We start from the raw sequence: 20,085 nt of genomic DNA, 5'->3' as shown, positions 1-20,085 counted from the left end.
ATAATGTTGAGTTGACAAAACATAGTGAAGTTATGTGCTATGAGTATCCTCTTCACTTATCACCCATTTATAACCCTTGACTATTTCGTTGATATTTTAAATGGAATAATTAAATAGCACTGCACTTTTGGATCAATGTTTATCTGTGAGTTAAGCTAAAAGCAAACTATCTTGCAAAGCACTTTACATGTAAAGAATAGTTGCTAATGCATAGAGTAATACACAAGAAAGGGAGGGTGAATAATAATTTGAGATCAGTTTGTACTTTAATACATAGTTATTGCTCTTAGTAGCTTAAAGAGTACATTTTCTGACTAGGACTCATGACATTAGATAAATACTATTGTACTTCAATAGAATTTGCATAGTACTCCTCACATGAAGCACCCACAAGGGGGAGAGAGATAAGGTAATGGGCAGGAAAGAAAGTTAAAAGAACTGGGAAGTGAGAGATCAATGGCATTGTTGAAAAGCTGGGATTTTAGGAGGTCTTTGAAATGCAGGGAGCTATAAAATTGCAAGACATTTGGGGTGGAATTCTTGAGAGAAAACGTGAACTTCATTTCCTCTAGGCAGGAAATTTAAAAGTTAAGAGGTACTTCTCTGAAAATGACAGTAAAAGATCTAAAATGACCCATTGCCACCATTGCTGTGACCATAGCAATGTTTCCTAGCTTACAGCCAGATAATTCCAGAGAACCCAAGTTAGGGTGTAAAATCCATTTAAAATACTAATTATGACATTATAAAATCAGACATACCAACTGGTAGTTTGACTGAATAGGATCATCAAAATAGCTTCTTTCTAGACCAGGAAGAGAAGGATGCCCTTTCAGGTTCCACAAAAATGCTCACTTTGGCTCCAGTCACCATGTTGGGACCTTTATTTTACAGCTTGAAAATGATGGTGACACCATTTAGAACAATAGACAATATACTGTATAAGGGAAGGCAATGTTCAGTGTAAAAGGGAGGGTTACTTGGAAATCTATTAAGTGAACATAGTAAATAAAAGCCAGGTAGAGAAATGGAAAGGAATGTAAGAGAGCTCAGATCTAGAGTAGCTGACATTTTGCAGCATAAATTACAAGGATTCATCAGTAGCCAAATTAAAGATTCTTTTTAGTTTGCCATTACATCTTGTAATGAAGAACCTTCAAAATACTTTACATATAATATATTAGTGATGTCTGCGGATGTTATTCCAGTACTTGGATGTTGAAGTTGAAGTTGCTTGGTAACATGATAACAATCATAAAACCCTCTGGAACTGAGATAAACCTATCAGCTTGGTTTCCTTCTGTCAAAAGCTCGACGCACAGTCCCCTGAAACAGAACCCATTACTGCCTGGCTGGAAATGAGAACAACCAGATATGTTCACAGACTCTAAATGTTACTAAATACACCCATGCAGGTCAGTTATATCCAGATCTTAGAAGTTTCATCTATTGTAAATAAAACAGATTACGAGACTTAACAACTGACCTGAGAGTTGAAAAACATAGAAAGTATCTTTAGCCAGGGGAAATCCTTAAGCTTGAATTTCATTTTCATAAGATCTTACATTAAGTTAGATATTCTTTATAGCTCAACTTTTGAATACATTCTTCACCCAACTGTGTAATGAAAAAATAAAGACTTAAACGTATTTATTTCTGTTCTACTTTAGCTGATGAAGACCTGCCTCGAGAAAAGTAATTTCATTCCATTCAAGTTATGACTTGAATGCAGATTAATCTTTAAGATTTCAGCAAGTGATAAGTTTTATTGATGGTTCAGGATGAAAAATGGTTAAATGGTTGGTGCGTTTGTGCTTCAAGCTTCTCAGTTATTTACGGCACATCTCAGTACCGTTTATTTGACTTTGGAAATGAAGGAATCCAGGATAATATAAGTTTGCCTACTTTTAGTTGAGTATTCCTTAATCTCTGAATGTAGCCTCACAAAAAGCTTGCTGATTTAAATTTTCCTATATTTTTCCTTTGTCCTAAAGTTTTGGAATTGGGAAGTTATGATTTTTGTGTAAATGCAATAGGAAGGATGTTATTAAACTGGAAAGAGTGCAAAAAAAGATTTACAAGGATGCTACCAACATTGGAAGGTTTGATTTTTTATAGGAGATCAGAGTCAAGAATGGGGTGCTGGAAAATCACAGCAGGTCAGGCAGCATCCAAGGAGCAGGAGAATTGACATTTCGGGCAAGAGCCCTTCATCAAGAGTTTTTATAGGCAGAGGTTCTTTTCCCTGGAGTGTAGGAGGCTGAGGGGTGACCTTATCGAGGTTTATAAAATCATGAGGGCATAGATAAGGTGAATAGCCAAGGTATTTTTCTCAGGGTAGGGAAGTCCAAAACTATAGGACATAGTTGAGAGGTGAGAGGGGAAGGATTTAAAAGGGACCTGAGGGGCAACGTTTTCACACAGAAAGTGGTGCATATATTGAATGAGCTGCCAGAGGAAGTGTTAGATGCAAGTACAATTACAGCATTTAAAAGACATTTGGAATGGTACTTGGATAGGAAAGGTTTAGATGGATATGAGCCAAAGGTAGGCAAATGGGTCTAGTTCAGTTTAGGAAATCTGGTCAGCATGGATGCATTGGGCTGAAAGTCTGTTCCTGTGCTGTATGACTCTATAACACTTTATATTATTTTATTTTATATACAAAGTGCAAACTTCTTTACTATTCATTATATATAAGTAAGAAAAACACAAGTTTTGGTTTTCATCTTGAAATTTAAGAATTCAACTTATTCAGTCTGGTGCAATAAAAATCTCTAGGAATTGCTTGTTATTTTTGCAGACTCAAAATCAGGTGACTTGGCTATTATGGTTACATGTTATGATCCCATTTATGAAAGTTCTGTTCATGTACCTACTTGGTAGACATAACATAGATCTGGCTTTACATAACATAATCCTTTAAAGAATAGAATACTTGGGAGAACCAGGGGCAAGAAAATAAGTGAGAGGATTCCAGGGTTGTGAATTAAAATACATAAAATAATCTATTATATTAATTTGAAAACAAGCATAAGCAATAATGACTAAATATTGCTGAACAGACAAGGTAATGGATGTAAATCTTACACACTGCATTTGCACAATTTAGACGCTAATATTCAGCATTAATATGCAGTAAATATGAATTAATAGAGAAACTGGTTGAACACCCCACACCCTGCATTTAAATGGTCATTGAGGAGAAAATCAATCCCTTGCATATCTAGGTGAGAGTGGGTCACTAAATTTTATTAATTGCTGTGCCTCGTTGATAAAGCTTTCCATGTTTTCAGTTTTGAAGTCCAAGCCATGGAGACCCCTCAAAACTCTCTTTAACTTACACTGCCTCATCAACTGTTCATGTCTTGGTAGTTCAATCTCTTCACCCAAAACGTAAGAGGCAAAAAGGTATTCCTGAGGCTGCTCCTAAGAGTTTAATTACCAGCACAATTGACTTTTTTATCACATAGCTAGCCTCACTAAAATGCTTCCGATTCTGTTCGCTTGCAAGATTTCTCAGTTGCATCAAATAAATGCTACTTGCAGGTTCTACTTGTCATCAAATTCCCTTCGCACTTTGGTAATGGCCTTCTACAATCTCTTCTGTCAGGCAGAAGATACAGAAGCTTGAACACATGGACCAACAGGTTCAAGAACATCTTCTTCCCTGCCCTAATTAGACCAATAAATGGACCTCTCTAACTTCAAATAATGTTGATCTTGCTTTGTGCATCTCGTGCAGTGTAACCTGCACACCTCACTCTGTCTAAGCACCCAATGATCTGCATGTCTTTGTTTGCTATGATCTGCCTGTACTACTCGCAAGACAAAGTTTTTCATTGTATTTAGATATATGTGACTATAATAAATCAAATCTGACACCACACTGTCATAAGCACTGAACTATCATTGGTTCCCAGGGCTGCTTCTTACCATTAACCATTTTCTACAGCACAAAGCTACCACTTCTCGGACTTTTTCTGAGCCATAACTGCCTGCAATCTACCAACAATGGCAGTTTTGGTACCAAGCCCCCTCTTCAGCTTCAGCACTCTCCCAGCTCCAAACTGTAGCTAACGTCTCCCAGCAAAGAAATCAGTTGGATGCCGAGAATTTTCCTAATGTCTACACATCTTCATGATGATTATTTATTAGAGTTATTTGAGGAAGTAACCAGTGCTGTGAATAAGGTGGATATGCTACATTTAGATTTAGATTTAGAAGACATTATATGAAAGGTTATTAGATCTTATGGCTTGGGGCATAACATACTGGTATGGATAGAAGATTGGTTAGCTATTAGGAAACACAGCAGTCATGAATGGCTTGCTTTCTGACTGACAAGGTGTGCTGGATGCAAGACTCAGTGTTGGAGCCTCATCTGTTTACAATTTATGTGAATTACATGAATGAAGGAACACAAGGTATAGTTGTCAAATTTGCTAATGACTTACAGATAGTTAGGAAAGTAAGTTGTGAACAGAACATAAGGAAGCTACAAAGGGATATAGATAGGTCAAATGAGTGGGCAAAGATCAAGCAAATGGAATGTAGGAAATATGAAAATGTCTATTTTGGATGAAGATTTGCTTGCTGAGCTGGAAAGTTCATTTCCAGACATTTTGTTACCCTACTAGGCAACATCTTCAGTAGACCTCCAGGCGAAGCACTGTCCATGATTCCTGCTTTCTACTTATATGTTTGGGTTTCTTTGGGTTTGTGATGTCATTTCCTGTGGTGATGTCATTTCCTGTTCTTTTTCTCAGGGAGTGGTAGATGGGGTTGAACTCGAAGTATTTGTTCATAGAGTTCCAGTTGGAAAGCCATGCTTCTAGGAATTCTCGTGCGTGTCTGTGTTTGGCTTGTCCTAAGATGGATGTCTTGTCCCAGTCTGTAAGGATACTAGTGAGAGATGGTCTTGTTGTTTTGTGGCTAGTTAGTGTTCATGAAGCAAAAACAGAAATTGCTGGAGAAACTCAGGTTTGCCAGCATCTATGGGGAGAAAGCAAATTTAATGCTCCAAGTCTGGTGACTCTTCACCAGAACTGTTCTAATGAAGAGTCAATGGACTAGAAACATTAACTCTCCTTTCTCCCCACAGAGCCTGCCAAACCTTCTGAGTTTCTCCAGAACCTGAGAGGACTTGAGAGGATGGATGTGGAAAGGATGATTTCTATTATGAGAGAATCTAGAACTAGAAATCACTGTTTGAAAATAAGGGGTCAACCCATTTAATATTGACATGAGGCCATATAGACATTTATTTTCTCACAGAAATCTGAAAGTCTTTTAAACTTTCTTCCTTAAAAAGCTCTGATCAAGATACCGTTGTACTCTGGCATAATCTTCTTCACTGTACGCTACACCACCTATATTAGTGTAATCTGCAAATGTACTAACCATATCACATGTACTCACATTTAAATATTTTAAATAACTGACAAAAAGCAGTGGATCCAGTAGTGGTCACAGGTCTCCAGTCCAAAATGCAACCCTCTACCACCACCCTCTGTCTCCTAACTTCAAGCCAATTTTGTATCCAATTGGCTGGCTCCCCTGGATCCCATGTGGTGTGACCTTACTAACCAGTCTACCATGCGGAACCTTGTTAAATGCCTTTGCTGAATGGACTGCTTCAATATCTGAGGAGTTGTGAACGGTGCGGAACATTGTGAAATCATCAGCAGACATCTCCAATTTTGAGCTTATAATGCTGAGGATGTCTACTTTGAAGCAGTTGGAAATAGTTGGGCCTAAGACACAAACCTGAGGGATTCCTGCAGAGATGCCCTGCAGCCTGAGTTAACTGACCTCCAACAACCCCAACCATCTTTCTTTATCCAGGTATGGCACCAACCAGAGGTTATGAAGATTCAGTGGGACCATGGAATACTCCATTTGAGTAGTGCGCAGACCCGAAGGGCCTACTTCTGTTCCTAATTCATATGTTGATCATATAGCTTGCTCTGAGCTGTCCTTAACCTAACGTTTGGGTTAATATCCCTCATTAATAATGTATTATTTGGTAAGTAAATGAGTTTTACAACAATTAGATTTGACTGAATACTTTTAACTAATTTAGTTTTAACTTGCAAGATAAACAATTCCTTTGCCCAGTTATCACGGCAGGGAGAATAGACACCATGTCTGCAGTTCAGCCAGCTGTTTCTGACCCTCTATTTCCAGTTGTTAACCTCTTAAAAGATTGGAGTTCATAGTGCTTTTAATGTAATGGTGTTTCCATTACACTTACCCTGGCTTCCACAGTTAAATTTCAGTTCCTAAAGCTCAAAATTATATGCTAAAATACAAGAGCCATGACATATATATTCACAACATGTACATTTGCAAATTTGTACAATCATTCAGGAGATTCATTTTTTTCTTTGGATTATTAGTTTAGTAGATTTCCATAAAGTTGAGCCTTTATGAGGCTGTCCTTCCTGTAAAGGCCACTTATCTTTAAGGGTTTTTCTTGTTTGCTACTTGAAACAACATCATCCAAGGGAACATTATGAACCATTAAAAATTTAATGGGTCGTTGGCATAAGGATTTAGCCGAAGTGTTTGAGGCAACATCAACAATTCTATTAATGTCCGAAACGGTATTTGTATTTTTGATGTACATTTTATTTGTATTCCTTTCACTTGGCAATATTTTAGGACCATCTTCTGTCTCTGTGTATCTCAGCATGGAGGAGCTTTCTTGTTTATTGTGATCAATCTCTGAGCAAAGTTGACAGTTCATTGCACCAAAGCCTACATCTGTAAAGGTACTTTTGTTGATATCTTCACCATCAGGGAAATAATTTTCTCTGATGAAAAACTGGTTCATGTTGTTGGTTGTTTCCTTCATCAGATGACTATTCCATTGCTGCTCAGCATCACTACTCAAAATCCTTCCAGAAATCCTGTGTGAAGAATTATTTGTATAGTGCATGTTGGCTTTCTTAAGTTGACCCATTCTGTCTTTTTCTAAGTTGTTCTCATCTTCTTGATCATTGTACAGCTTTGGGATTGTTACATGCTTAGTACTGAACCAAAACAAGTGTGGTGAATCACTAAAGTCTAATGGAGGAGTGGCAGAGCATTGTTGTGTGCTATCTTTATAACATAGTGCCACGTCTGTGAATTGTTGTAGTGGTTTTGTTGGAATGAAATCACATTTCTTGTTTTCTTGCCTTTCCGAAGTGTTGTATTTTCTTTCATGAATATCATCTTTCAAAACAACTTGTTGGGTTAGAGGCAAGGTTGATTTAGCTTCTGCGGTTCCTTTCTTCTCAGCTGTCATGGTGCTGCTTAGATAGCTGGAGGAACTTGGTATTGATGCAGTATAATTTGAAAGCATTTCACTTGTGAGAGTTGGACTAAAGCCCTTGGCTTCTGTGCAGCTATCTGTAAAGCTCCGTGTTTTTAAAAAATGAGCATTTCTAACCTGCCATCTGTCTCTCTGTTCTGCAGGGCAGTAAAGAGCTGTATCACTATGATATAAGTTAGACTTGCAAGGTGACCATTGGTCAGGTTTATTAATGCTGTTCAAATGATCATATGTAACCTTTCTTGAGGGTGACACAGGATTTGCAGAGCCTGATAAACCAGTTGGTTCAAGTTTCTGTAAAACGTCAGCTTGAGTGTTGAAGAAAGATGAATGACATGCAGTCCCAGGAATATCACATCCAAATTTCTCTGCATGGATTCGAACCCTTTCTTGAACTTCTGCCGGTAGCTGTGGTTAATCAAAAAATGGTCAGGTAACACCACAATTGTGCCACCTTGATAACAGACTATAGGATTCTTATGAATCAGTCACACACTATCTGAGCATTTAGTGAATAGCCTTTCTATTAACAACCATTGACGGGTTAACTAGAAAATTACAGTGGTATGTTTACAGTGTTATTGTGTCCTGAACACTGGAAAACTAGCAACATGTTTAAGTGTATAGCTCAATGACAGTGCTGCGTATGTTTTTCTATATTGCTTGAATTCTCCAGATTCTTAAAAATTGTATTGTAAGCCTGGTAAATTTATGACTACATCGTATCAGGGTGATGTTACAGTGGTACAACAATCATGGCTGTTTGAAAGGAGATACGGGCATTGAAATTAAGTACTGCCATTCATTTACAGCCATGTGCAATGCTACTCAGGCAAGTGGTCTTGGCTGCAAGTCTGAATGCAGAAGCTGATTAGAACTTTTCTCCAATAGTTTCTGAGAACAATATTCATCATCTGCAAAAATTATTGCTGAAATCTTCATAAGATCTGTGTGAACTGTGTTGTGTTTATCTATTTGCTTGTTCATGGGATGTGAGTGTCATTAACTGGGTCAGCATTTGTTGCTTACGTTATGGGGGATTTTAACTTGTAGTCACATCATGTAGATGTTGCTTCATTCTCTGTGCCTTCTTCCTGTTTTCCTCTAAACTCTAGCCCCAACACCAACACCAAAATGATAAAACAGAAGATGCCCTTTAAGTAACTCATGTTGCTAAATCAAAATCTCTTACTTGTGATGGAGTTAAAGTTCCCCAGCTTTAGACTATTGGAGGAAAGTTAGCCTTTAGAGAGGAGCACTGCTAAAGCAAACTGTTCCAAAAAGTTACTTATAACTGGACAAACTATTAAATCTGTCTGGGAGGGATGCTCTTTGGAGGGTCAGCGTAGACTCCATGGGCTGAATGGCCTGCTTCCACACTGTAGGGACTCTATGATTCATATAGAATCATTTTCCCTCTTCAGTGGCATGTTTGGAACTGGAAAAAGCGTTTAATCAGATGGGAGGGTGGAGGACACTACCTTCTGCTTCCATCTGAGGGTCTAAGGCTGGTGGTCAACACCCGCCCCCATGCTGTCAGTTGAGGCCTTTAAGTGGACTATTAATGACCACTTACAGTTGCCATTGCACTGCTGCTGATGTTACATAGCTGTGAGTGTAACTGTTGCTATGAGACATAAACCTGTGTGGGTTGCTTTTTGATGTTGGAGCAACGGGGTGGCAGTAGCCAGTGGTGGGTCCTCCTTCCAAAGGCAATCGTTGCCTAATTGAAGGACATGGAATCAGGAAGAGAAGTCAACTGAGAACCACTCCCAACCTTGTTGCCAATGCTCCCAACACAGACCATCACGGGAAGCCCTTCCTGCCATTACTTAACTGTTACCTGCATCGCTCTGTGATCCTAGGCCTCTGGTAAGGGGGTTCAGTCCCACAGCATCTGCTCTCTTTCCTCTCCACCTATACATATTGTTATGAAGATATGGGCGTGCTGTACCTTTAGGAAAGTTAAAAGCTAGCAGAACTACCTGACAGCACCAAGTGTTCTGAATGAGATATAATGTAACATGTGTCCAGCTACTAGGGTAGCTGTTTCCCTGGAGACAAAAACATATTCGAATTAGGCCAGATAGTTTAAATTATACCCCAAAAAATACCAAATTCCAATCAAGTTTGAATTTAGTATACTGACAATCTTAAAAGCCAATGACACAACCCGATGCTTTGGGGGTATAAGACTGGAAAATTGAACACTTAGGAGAAGAACTGCCACAGCACCAGCATGTGGAGACTGCCCAAAAAATAACTCTCTTAAAGGTACCTTTATCGATCCATGACCTGTGAAGCATAATCCCTAAGAAGAAGTAAAGAAGACATAGGAAGATCCAAATAGAAGATTCGACAACTGGCTGGTTTTGAAAACTTGAAATTTTGGTAAATTTTAGTTGCGTTTTATTGGACTAGTATAATATGTGGATTACTCCCAGTGCTACGAGCTAGTGAGGGCAGGAATAGGAGGATAGAGCAGATGAATGTATGGCTGAGGAGCTGGTGTATGGGAGAAGGATTCACATTTTTGGATCATTGGAATCTCTTTTGGGGTAGAAGTGACCTGTACAAGAAGGACGAATTGCACCTAAATTGGAAGGGGACTAATATATTGGCAGGGAAATTTGCTAGAAATGCTTGGGAGGATTTAAACTCGTAAGGTGGGGGGGGGGGGGGGGGGGGGGTGGGGTGGGACCTAGCGAGATAGTGAGGAAAGAGATCGATCTGAGATGGGTACAGCTGAGAACAGAAGTGAGTCAAACAGTCAGGGCAGGCAGGGACAAGGTAGGACTGATAAATTAAACTGCATTTATTTCAATGCAAGGGGCCTAACAGGGAAGGCAGATGAACTCAGGGCATGGTTAGGAACATGGGACTGGGATATCATAGCAATTACAGAAACATGGCTCAGGGATGGGCAGGACTGGCAGCTTAATGTTCCAGGATACAAATGCTACAGGAAGAACAGAAAGGGAGGCAAGAGAGGAGGGGGAGTGGCATTTTTGATAAGGGATAGCATCACAGCTGTGCTGAGGGAAGATATTCCCGGAAATACATCAAGGGAAGTTATTTGGGTGGAACTGAGAAATAAGAAAGGGATGATCACTTTATTGGAATTGTATTTTAGACCCCCCAATAGTCAGAGGGAAATTGAGAAACAAACTTGTAAGGAGATCTCTGCTATCTGTAAGAATAATGGGGTAGTTATGGTAGGGGATTTTAACTTTCCAAACATCGACTGGGACTGCCATAGTGTGAAAGGTTTAGATGGAGAGGAATTTGTTAAGTGTGTACAAGACAATTTTCTGATCCAGTATGTGGATGTACCTACTAGAGAAGGTGCAAAACTTGACCTACTCTTGGGAAATAAGGCAGGGCAGGTGACTGAGGTGTCATGGGGGAGCACTTTGGGGCCAGCGACCATAATTCTATTTGTTTAAAAATAGTGATGAAAAAGGATAGAGCAGATCTAAAAGTTGAAGTTCTAAATTGGTGAAAGGCCAATTTTAACGGTATTAGGCAAGAAGTTTAGAAAGCTGATTGGAGGCAGATGTTCACAGATAAAGGGACGGCTAGAAAATGGGAAGCCTTCAGAAATGAGATAACAAGAATCCAGAGAAAGTATATTCCTGTCAGGGTGAAAGGGAAGGCTAGTAGGTATAGGGAATGCTGGATGACTAAAGAAATTAAGGGTTTGGTTAAGAAAAAGAAGGAAGCATATGTCAGGTATAGACAGGATAGATCGAGTGAATCCTTAGAGGAGTATGAAGGAAGTAGGAGTATACTTAAGAGGGAAATCAGGAGGGCAAAACGGGGACATGAGATAGCTTTGGCAAATAGAATTAAGGAGAATCCAAAGGGTTTTACAAATATGTTAAGGACAAAAGGGTAACTAGGGAGAGAATAGGGCCCCTCAAAGATCAGCAAGGTGGCCTTTGTGTGGAGCCACAGAAAATGGGGGAGATACTAAATGAGTCTCCCCATGTGAGACTGATTAGCAAGGTTAGATCTCATGGAATACAGGGAGAACTAGCCATTTGGATACAGAACTGGCTCAGAACTGGCTCTGGCTAGAAGCCAGAGGGTGGTGGTAGAGGGTTGTTTTTCAGACTGGAGGCCTGTGACCAGTGGAGTGCCACAAGGATCGGTGCTGGATCCTCTACTTTTTGTCATTTACATAAACGATTTGGATGCGAGCATAAGAGGTACAGTTAGTAAGTTTGCAGATGACACCAAAATTGGAAGTGTAGTGGACAGCGAAGAGGGTTACCTCAGATTACAACAGGATCTGGACCAGATGGGCCAATGGGCAGAGAAGTGGCAGATGGAGTTTAATTCAGATAAATGTGAGGTGCTGCATTTTGGGAAAGCAAATCTTAGCAGGACTTATACACTTAATGGTAAGGTCCTAGGGAGTGTTGCTGAACAAAGAGACCTTGGAGTGCAGGTTCATAGCTCCTTGAAAGTAGAGTCACAGGTAGATAGGATAGTGAATAAGGCATTTGGGTATGCTTTCCTTTATTGGTCAGAGTATTGAGTACAGGAGTTGGGAGGTCATGTTGCAGTTGTACAGGACATTGGTCAGGCCACTGTTGGAATATTGCGTGCAATTCTGGTCTCCTTCCTATTGGAAAGATGTTGTGAAACTTGAAAGGGTTCAGAAAAGATTTACAAGGATGTTGCCAGGGTTGGAGGATCTGAGCTATATGGAGAGGCTGAACAGGCTGGTGCTGTTTTCCCTGGAGCGTTGGAGGCTGAGGGGTGACCTTATAGAGGATTACAAAATTATGAGGGATATGGATAGGATAAATAGGCAAAGTATTTTCCCTGGGATCGGGGAGTCCAGAACTAGAGGGCATTGGTTTAGGGTGAGAGGGGAAAGATATAAAAGGGACCTAAGAGGCAACTTTTTCACGCAGAGGGTGGTACATGTATGGAATGAGCTGCCAGAGGATGTGGTGGAGGCTGGTACAATTGCAACATTTAAGAGGCATTTGGATGGGTATGTGAATAGGAAGGGTTTGGAGGGATATGGGCTGGGTGCTGGCAGGTGAGAATAGGTTGGGTTGGGATATCTGGTTGCCATGGACGGGTTGGACTGAAGGGTCTGTTTCCATGCTGTACATCTTTATGACTCTATTCTCAAAGGGAAGATAAAAGATAGGTTAGAGGAAGGAGTTGTAAATAAAGTTGTTAATTTTTACTTTAAGTAGTTCTTGGCCTCATGAATTTTCACAGATACTGCAAGGGATCAATCTTTTCTGTATTGTCAGTTTAAATTAAGCAGGAGGGTTTACAATATCCTATGCCTATATGCTTCCTTCAACTTCAGCAGATGAAAGAGCAATGCTCTGAAAGCTTGTGATTTCAAATAAAGCTGTTGGACTACAACCTAGTATTGTGTGACTTGTGACAGTGTCCACCTCAGTCCAACACCAGCATCTTCACGTTTTTTTTCACTGGTGTTGCTGTGTGATCTCTGATCATCTAACAGTTTCAGTCGTGATCCTGATTGCAGGGAAAGGCCTAATGCTGGCCTCTCCACTGCCCAACTGGGGAAGGCTGCCTGTATCAAGCACCAATGGTAACAATGTGGATCTCTTGCTGGGTCTCTACCCTTTAGCTGGTGGAAGGCAGATTATGGGGAATTCCCAGACATGATTTTAAAAGGTACTGCTGCTGTTAAGGGGTGAAATTTTGGTGTACACACATTCCCTTTGAATTTTGCCTCAAAATGTCACATAGATAAAGTACTGGAAAAGGTTTAAAATTCCAATTGCTTTGTTTTATCTTTTGTTGAATGTGAGTTTCCAGGGACATAGTTGTTCTCAGTTACTTACATTGTTTTCTGTTAATTTATCTATGGTTATTTTGGCTTCCATTAGCTGATTGCATAAAGTGATGACTTCATGGCTGAGATTTCTCTTTTCCTCTTCATGTAGTTCTACCTGTGTGTACATCATGAATACAGTTAAATATTGCATAAGATGGATCAATTACATTTTTTTGAAATTCATATGTGTAATTTGCAAGGCATATTTCAAAATAATGAGTTAAACAAAATAACAGTGCTGCACAAAACAATGCACATTGAAAGGAGATTAATTTTCAAATCAATTTATTTAAAATTTAAATAAATTGTATTGTACTTACAATAAAATTAAATTACTTACAGCAATTCAAATATATCTGGGAACACTTAAAACATTGGCCTGAATCGTACTGTTTTTGGCAAAATGTGAACACAGTTGAGTTTTGGAGTGATTCTGACTGTGAGGCCTAGTGAGATACCTCAGTGTATTGTATTAAACATGCTTCGTTAACTACCTACCCCAGTCTATTGTGTCCCTCATGTCCATTTCTATCCCCATCTTACCAAATGCCCTTCCCAGAACAAGTTGCCACATGGAGGATACCAACTGAAAGACCAGCATTCCTTGCACCTGCCATCTTTAAAGACTGCTTTACACCCTTATGGGCGCTGGTATTCTGAAACTACCCTGCTCGGTCAAGAACATTTCCCAAAGAAGTCTGAGAAGGAGAAGGTGACATCACAACTCTTGGACAAGGACATTGAGATCCTGGTCAAGGGGGTGGAGCAAGAGAGAGGAGTCCTATTCCTGGAGGACCAGTGAAGGATGCCATGTCATTAGGCCCTGGCAGCCTAGTCTGAGGTCACCATCCAGATCAGTGCCAACTCCATGGTGCAGAGGAGCAACTAACATTATCCAAAGAAGGATATCCACTATCCAATAACCTTCTCTGCTCCATTGGGGTATGTTTCACACACTTCTGTCTGCTACTTTACACTCACTTTTTCTCTGCTCCTGTATGCACCTCCCAACAAAACTCATGCTCTGTCACTTTCACACCTTTCCTCACTCACTCTCACTACCCACTTTGCAATCACTTATGCCACTAACTCTGCACGGTCAAGAATGCTCCCTACAGTCTCACATGATCTCACCATTTTTCGCCACTCACTTTCGCTGCAGCATCCACAGTAACCTTAATGTCAGTGTCATTTATTGAACACTATTTCTAACCACTGGCCATGGAACTTCTCATTCTCATGCCTTGCAGATCCTGCCAGCATTTCTAGCAAAACTGCCTGCGCCCCCCAGAAGCCACATCCTGAACCTTTAGGGGTGAGAGCAGCAAGATCTTAGAGGAAGCACCAGCAAGGCTGCCTCCTACTCCCCCACCAGCTCGATACTAATACCTTGGAGGGAATGTTCGAGAATGTGGGAGCACAAAATGGCAAGGGCCTCACAGTAACAGTTCTCAGCCAACTGAGGAAGGATGCCCCCAGTCCACTGGCTCCTGAAGGACACTCTGAAACCAGGTACCCGCTCAGCACCAGGCAAGAGGGGATCCTGTTGCATCAGCAAAGAGGGACTTTGTCCACTGGCACAGGGAAGAACAGCAGTGACAGACAGGTATGTGACACAAGCTGCAGCAGTGCAGAGAGTGATATGACCGTCTGTCCCCCTCTATATCTGCTGGAGAGGAGCATACTCCTACACCCCATTCCTGCTCCCCCCAGTCACTGAACCACAGAATGGTGAGTATTGATGACAAAAGGATTGGGAAGCAGAGGATAACAAAAAAAAACAATGATAGGGAGAAGATGAAATATGAGAGTAATCTAGCTAGTAATATAAAAGAAGATTGCAAGATTTTTAAGAAATATATAAAAGCCAAGAGCGAGGAAACATTGGACATCAGACTGCTGGAAAATGAGGCTGGAGAAATAGTAACAGAGAACAAAGAAATGGCAGAGGAACTGAATAGGTACTTTGTACCAGTCTTCACATCTGAGGATTTTACCAGCACACCAGAACTTCAAGTGATGTGGTGGCCACTACTAGGAAGAAGGTGCTGGGGAAGTTGGAAGGTCTGAAGGCAGATAAATCAAGAATACAAGAACAGAGTTGTACTGCTACAGCTGTATAAGGTTCTGGATAAGCTGTTTTGGGCCCTGTATCTAAGGAAGAATGTATTGGCATTGGAATGGGTCCAAAGGAGGTTTACAAGAATGATCCCTGAGATGAAAGGGTTTTGTCATTATAAGGAATGGTGGAGGACTCTGGGTCTTTACTCAAAGGAATTTAGAAGGATGAGGGTGGATCTGATTGAAACTTACAGAATAGTGAGAGGCCTGAATACAGTGGATTAGGAGAGACTAGAATCTGAAGGTACAGCCTCAGAGTGAAGGAATGACCCTTTACAACTGAAATGAGGAGGAACCTTTTCAACCAGAAGGTAGTTAATCTGCAAAATTTATTTCTGCAGAGGCCTGTGAAGACCAAGTCATTGAGTGTCTTTAAAACAGAAATAGACAATTTCTTGATTAGTGAGGAGGTCAAGTGTTCAAGGAGCAGGCAGAAGAATTGTTGAGAAACATACCAGCCATGGTGAAATGATGGAGCAGACTCAATGGGCCAAATGACCTAATTCTGCTCCGATGTCTTATGGGCCAGGGAGCCTGGTACACACTCCAGCTGCCCCTTCAAGGAGACAGGGCAGAGCCAGGAGGCACTCAGCTGGAGGTGGAACCACACACAGGCCCTTGAGAGGTCTACTCTCAGGTCATTTCAGAAAGCCTTCCACGTCTACCCCGCCAGTGTCTGACCCTTGGAAGGTCATACGGAGGAGATGCACTCTGACAAGATGCACTTCAGCACATCTGTACTGTTCAGACACAATCACCCCGAGACCACCTGATGAAATCTTGAGGCCAAAGGACTCCACTGAAGAGCAGGGAACGTCCACCCCTATTATGGAATACAGTACAGCCCTGAAATGTAGTGGGAGAGAAAGGAAGAAGAAAGCATATTGAGGCCATTTGGGTGGTAAAGGTGGCAATGCACTGAACATTATTTTGATTTGTTTTAAAATAAATAATACTGTTTTGATCTTACATCTAGTTATTTGTCTTTGTGTAGCTCTGAATATCACTGCCCCAGCATGAGACATAACTTCATATTCCCATAGGATGTACCTTGGAGTGATGTTTGTGTTGAGAACCTGCTGCAGTATCCGGAAACAAAAGGAAGAAGGTGTATACAGGGTATCGGGTCCTACTGACAGCATTATTCTTTCCTGTAACATGCCTATTCTTTCCCTGGCCTCTGTGTTCAAAAGTGTTGGTGTCAATGAAGTGGTCAGACTTGAGCAGGGAGGAGCATAGCAAACAAGGCCAATGCTCGTCAGGATTAGGGACCTTTCACATCTATACCTGCACAGGGCATGGGTCTGTGGTCTTTCCCATTAAACCTCCTCAGATTGATGGCCAGGGGTTTCGGGCAAAGGACCACAGTGTCAGGCCATGCTGTAGGCCATTTCAGACTCAGATGAGGAAAGAATTCTTCATTCAGATGGTGGTGAACATTTGGCATTCTGAATCACATTTCTGGGCTTTTTATAATTGGGAACCATAAAAATAAAAGCTTTAACAGTCAGGTAGTAAATAACTATTTAGGTGCTTAACCAAATATTGATTTGTCAAGTTACCATTACTTCACTTTTACATTTCTTATGGAATTGACAAAGCAGCTTTTCAGTAACTTTCTGCTAAATCATCAAATGTGATTCTGTATTGGCTCCCAATTCAGCTATGCCTCTATGGAGCCCCAATACCTTCTGACATACTTGTGTTCCTCCAATTTATGCCTTCACTTGCACCCAAGACTATGTAGCTGAATTTCAAGTGAATACCATCTGCAAGTTCACTGACGACACCACCGTTCTAGGACAGATATCTAACAACAATGAGTCAAAATAGGGGAGATAGGGGGCTTGGTGACATGGTGCAATGAGAACAACCTCTCTCTCAACGTTGGCAAAACTAAAGAATTAATCATTGACTTCAAAAAGAGAAAAGGAGAACATGCCCCCATTTACATCAATGGAGCAGAGATTGAGAGGGTGGAGAGCATTGGCATGATGATAACCAACAATCTGTCCTGGACTTCCCATGTAGATGGCCAAGAAGGCACAACAATGCCCTTTCTTCCTCAGGTAGCTCAGGAAATTTGGCATGTCCGTAAAGACCCTCACCAATTTCTGCAGATATACCATTGAAAGCATTCTGTCCGAGTGCATAATGGCCCGGTATGGCAACTGGTCTACTCAGGACTGTAAGAAACTACAGAAGGTAGTGCGCGCTGCCCCTACCATCACAGAAGCCAGCCTTCCATTCATGGACTCCATTTATATGGCTTACTGCTGCGAAAAGGCTGCCAGCATCATCAGAAACCCATCCCATCCCAGTAATGATCTCCTACAACCTCTTTGGTCAGGCAGAAGATACAGAAGCTTGAATACACATACACACACACACACACACACACACACCAGCAGGTTCAGGAACAACTTCTTCCTGGCCATTATTAGACTGATGAATGAACTCTCTAGCCTCAAATAATGCTGATCTTGCTAACGTTGATCTCACCTAGAACATGCCCTGTACAATGTAACCTGTATGCCTTTTTCTAAGTCTTTTTGAACTGCACCTCCTTGTTTACTATGATCTGCCTGTATTGCTCATAAACAAAGCTTTTCACTGTACTTCAGTACACATGACAATAAATAAAATCAATTCAACTGCCGTGGCCTTAAGCTCTGGAGTTCCCCTCCTTGCCTTCATTTCCTCTTTTAAAACGTTAATTTAAATCTGCTTCTTTGACCAAACCTTACTTTGTTTTGTGGTTTGGTGTCAAGTTTTATTTTGTGACATTTCTCTGAAGTAACTTGGGGCATTTCATTCTGTTAAAGACGCTATGTGAATACAAATGGTTGCTGTTGAAATCTCTTTAGATTGCATTGAAATGAATGAAGACAAACAATTTTCACTGTCTCCGAAGGAACCACTTCCATTGATTAACTCACTGAAATATTGGTCCTGACATTTGCAGGGAAGGAACCACATTCCCTTTGGGCCACCATAGAGGAGGCACTCCACTGCTTCGGATTCAAGAAGTTCCATAAAGATATCCATCTTATGGAAACAGCCCTGCTTGTACCCCTTCAACTGTTAGGATTTCTGAACTCTGGAAGAGTTGGCTTGTATGCTGTTAAAGTAAAACTCCACCTAATTGTGAGGCATGCATCCTTCTTAAATATATTGGAACGCTTGGCTTGCCACTGGAGAAGGTTAGTTGTGATACATACTCCCTCCTCTGCACCTGCCTCCATTCTGTCTACTTTGGGAAATGAATACTCCTGTTTTGAATGTTGTCCCCCCCACTTTGTATACCTTTTGTTTCCATTGTCTGGTCTAAATGAAATTTTGCTTCTGCTTTTGTTGTATTGTAATCACAAAGTAATATTTATACTCAAGTAACAAGTTCTTAAAAATTACGAATGTGCTGAACAATATAAAAGTGACAAGCTAATTTGTTGATTGTAGTTCTGATACTGCCCAGGACTCCTGGGATAACTCCCCCGCTCGTCTCTGAATTAGTGCCAAGGCAATGCTGATACCCTCCTGAATAGGCAGATGAGTTTGACACAGTACCATGCAGCAATACAGCATTCCTTCTAAACTGCACTAGGTTCTGTCAAACTTGTGCGGCACTCAAGGTGTAGAGTGGGCTTGAAGTGAGAATTCTATTGTATGGAGGAAATAGTGTACCAACTGAGCCATAGCTTACACTGACAAATAGCTTATCATAGTCAATTTATCAATACTTCACAAAGTAGGAACAGAGCTGAGACATTTCAACTCAGTTTTCTACTCAAAAGACTGTAAAAGGTAGAGCACTAAATGTTGTTTTTACTCTTCTCCAACTACCTACCCTAACCTTAGCCTTCACAGTACTTGTTACTCCAAAGTAAATTTCTCCTTTTACTCTTCTAATTATTTGTACAGTCTCTTCAATGAGGTTGCTAGCATAATGCCCTCTTCTTAATCTTCTTCTGCTGTCCTCGTATTGTGGGGAAATGAGTTTAGATGGTAGAGAAAATTGATTTACATCTAAACAGTTTAGCCTTAGATTTAAATAAAGGCCCCTGACATGAAATAGACTCATGTATTCCAGACTGATCCCCATTAGAATTTATGTAAGATTTCAACCATAAGTAATAAGAAATATATTTGTGGCTATAATTTATGTTGACACGATACCTAGCTGAATGAACAAATACATTTTACCATAAAAAACGATGATGAACTAACTTTTCATTTCATTTCGAAATCAGGCGTTACCAATCTGCTCAAAATTGTTCCTACATTTGCATTAGTCAGCTAATTGCTTGGATATTCCCAAAAGGAGACAGTCATTACTCCACACCAGATTAATAAAATGAAAATTGACAGTGTTTACTGAAATTGTTTCCAGGCCTTTACAATAACTAAGTCTGCTATGTCATTTTTAACATGAGCATATCGTTGTTCAATTTTCTCAATCTATTAGTTCCTATCAATCATCTGCAAGAGCTGCTTTCCATAATCAAACTAATGGAGTTTAGCCGCATTGTAAATCACAAATCATCATCAATGTAAGAACAACCGGCAAACTCACATTTGATATGAAAACTATTTTGTTTTCTGCATCAATGTGATCTATATATAGTCTAGAGGATACATCAGACGAGCTTGCTAAATCTGCTCTGCCTTGCTGTGACCAAAATGTATGTAGGCGCTGAACAGTGGCAGGAGCTACCAGATAAATACCTGAGGAACGGAATCATTCAGACCAAGACTGAGTCAGTCAGAGTGGCCCTGAGGACTGTCAGAGAGGGACTTGGGACAG

At 40.6% G+C, this 20,085-nt stretch overlaps 1 protein-coding gene across 3 annotated transcripts in view; it reads right to left on the bottom strand.

Moving 5' to 3' along the window:
* Window positions 1–694: 694 nt before the first annotated feature.
* Window positions 695–20,085, bottom strand: part of LOC140476233 (uncharacterized) — a 57,088-nt gene continuing 37,697 nt past the window's right edge. For all 3 annotated transcript variants that reach the window (XM_072568502.1, XM_072568503.1, XM_072568504.1), the window contains 2 exons: window positions 13,168–13,275; window positions 695–7,729 (listed from right to left, as the gene is read on the bottom strand). In XM_072568502.1, the coding sequence (XP_072424603.1) occupies window positions 6,398–7,729; window positions 13,168–13,275 (1,440 nt within the window). In that variant the 3' untranslated portion in view covers window positions 695–6,397. The remainder of the gene's footprint in view (window positions 7,730–13,167; window positions 13,276–20,085) is intronic.

The sequence above is a fragment of the Chiloscyllium punctatum genome, chromosome 4 (genome assembly GCF_047496795.1).
Source record: "Chiloscyllium punctatum isolate Juve2018m chromosome 4, sChiPun1.3, whole genome shotgun sequence".
Taxonomy (NCBI): domain Eukaryota; kingdom Metazoa; phylum Chordata; class Chondrichthyes; order Orectolobiformes; family Hemiscylliidae; genus Chiloscyllium; species Chiloscyllium punctatum.
This window is presented reverse-complemented; position numbering and strand designations above follow the sequence as displayed.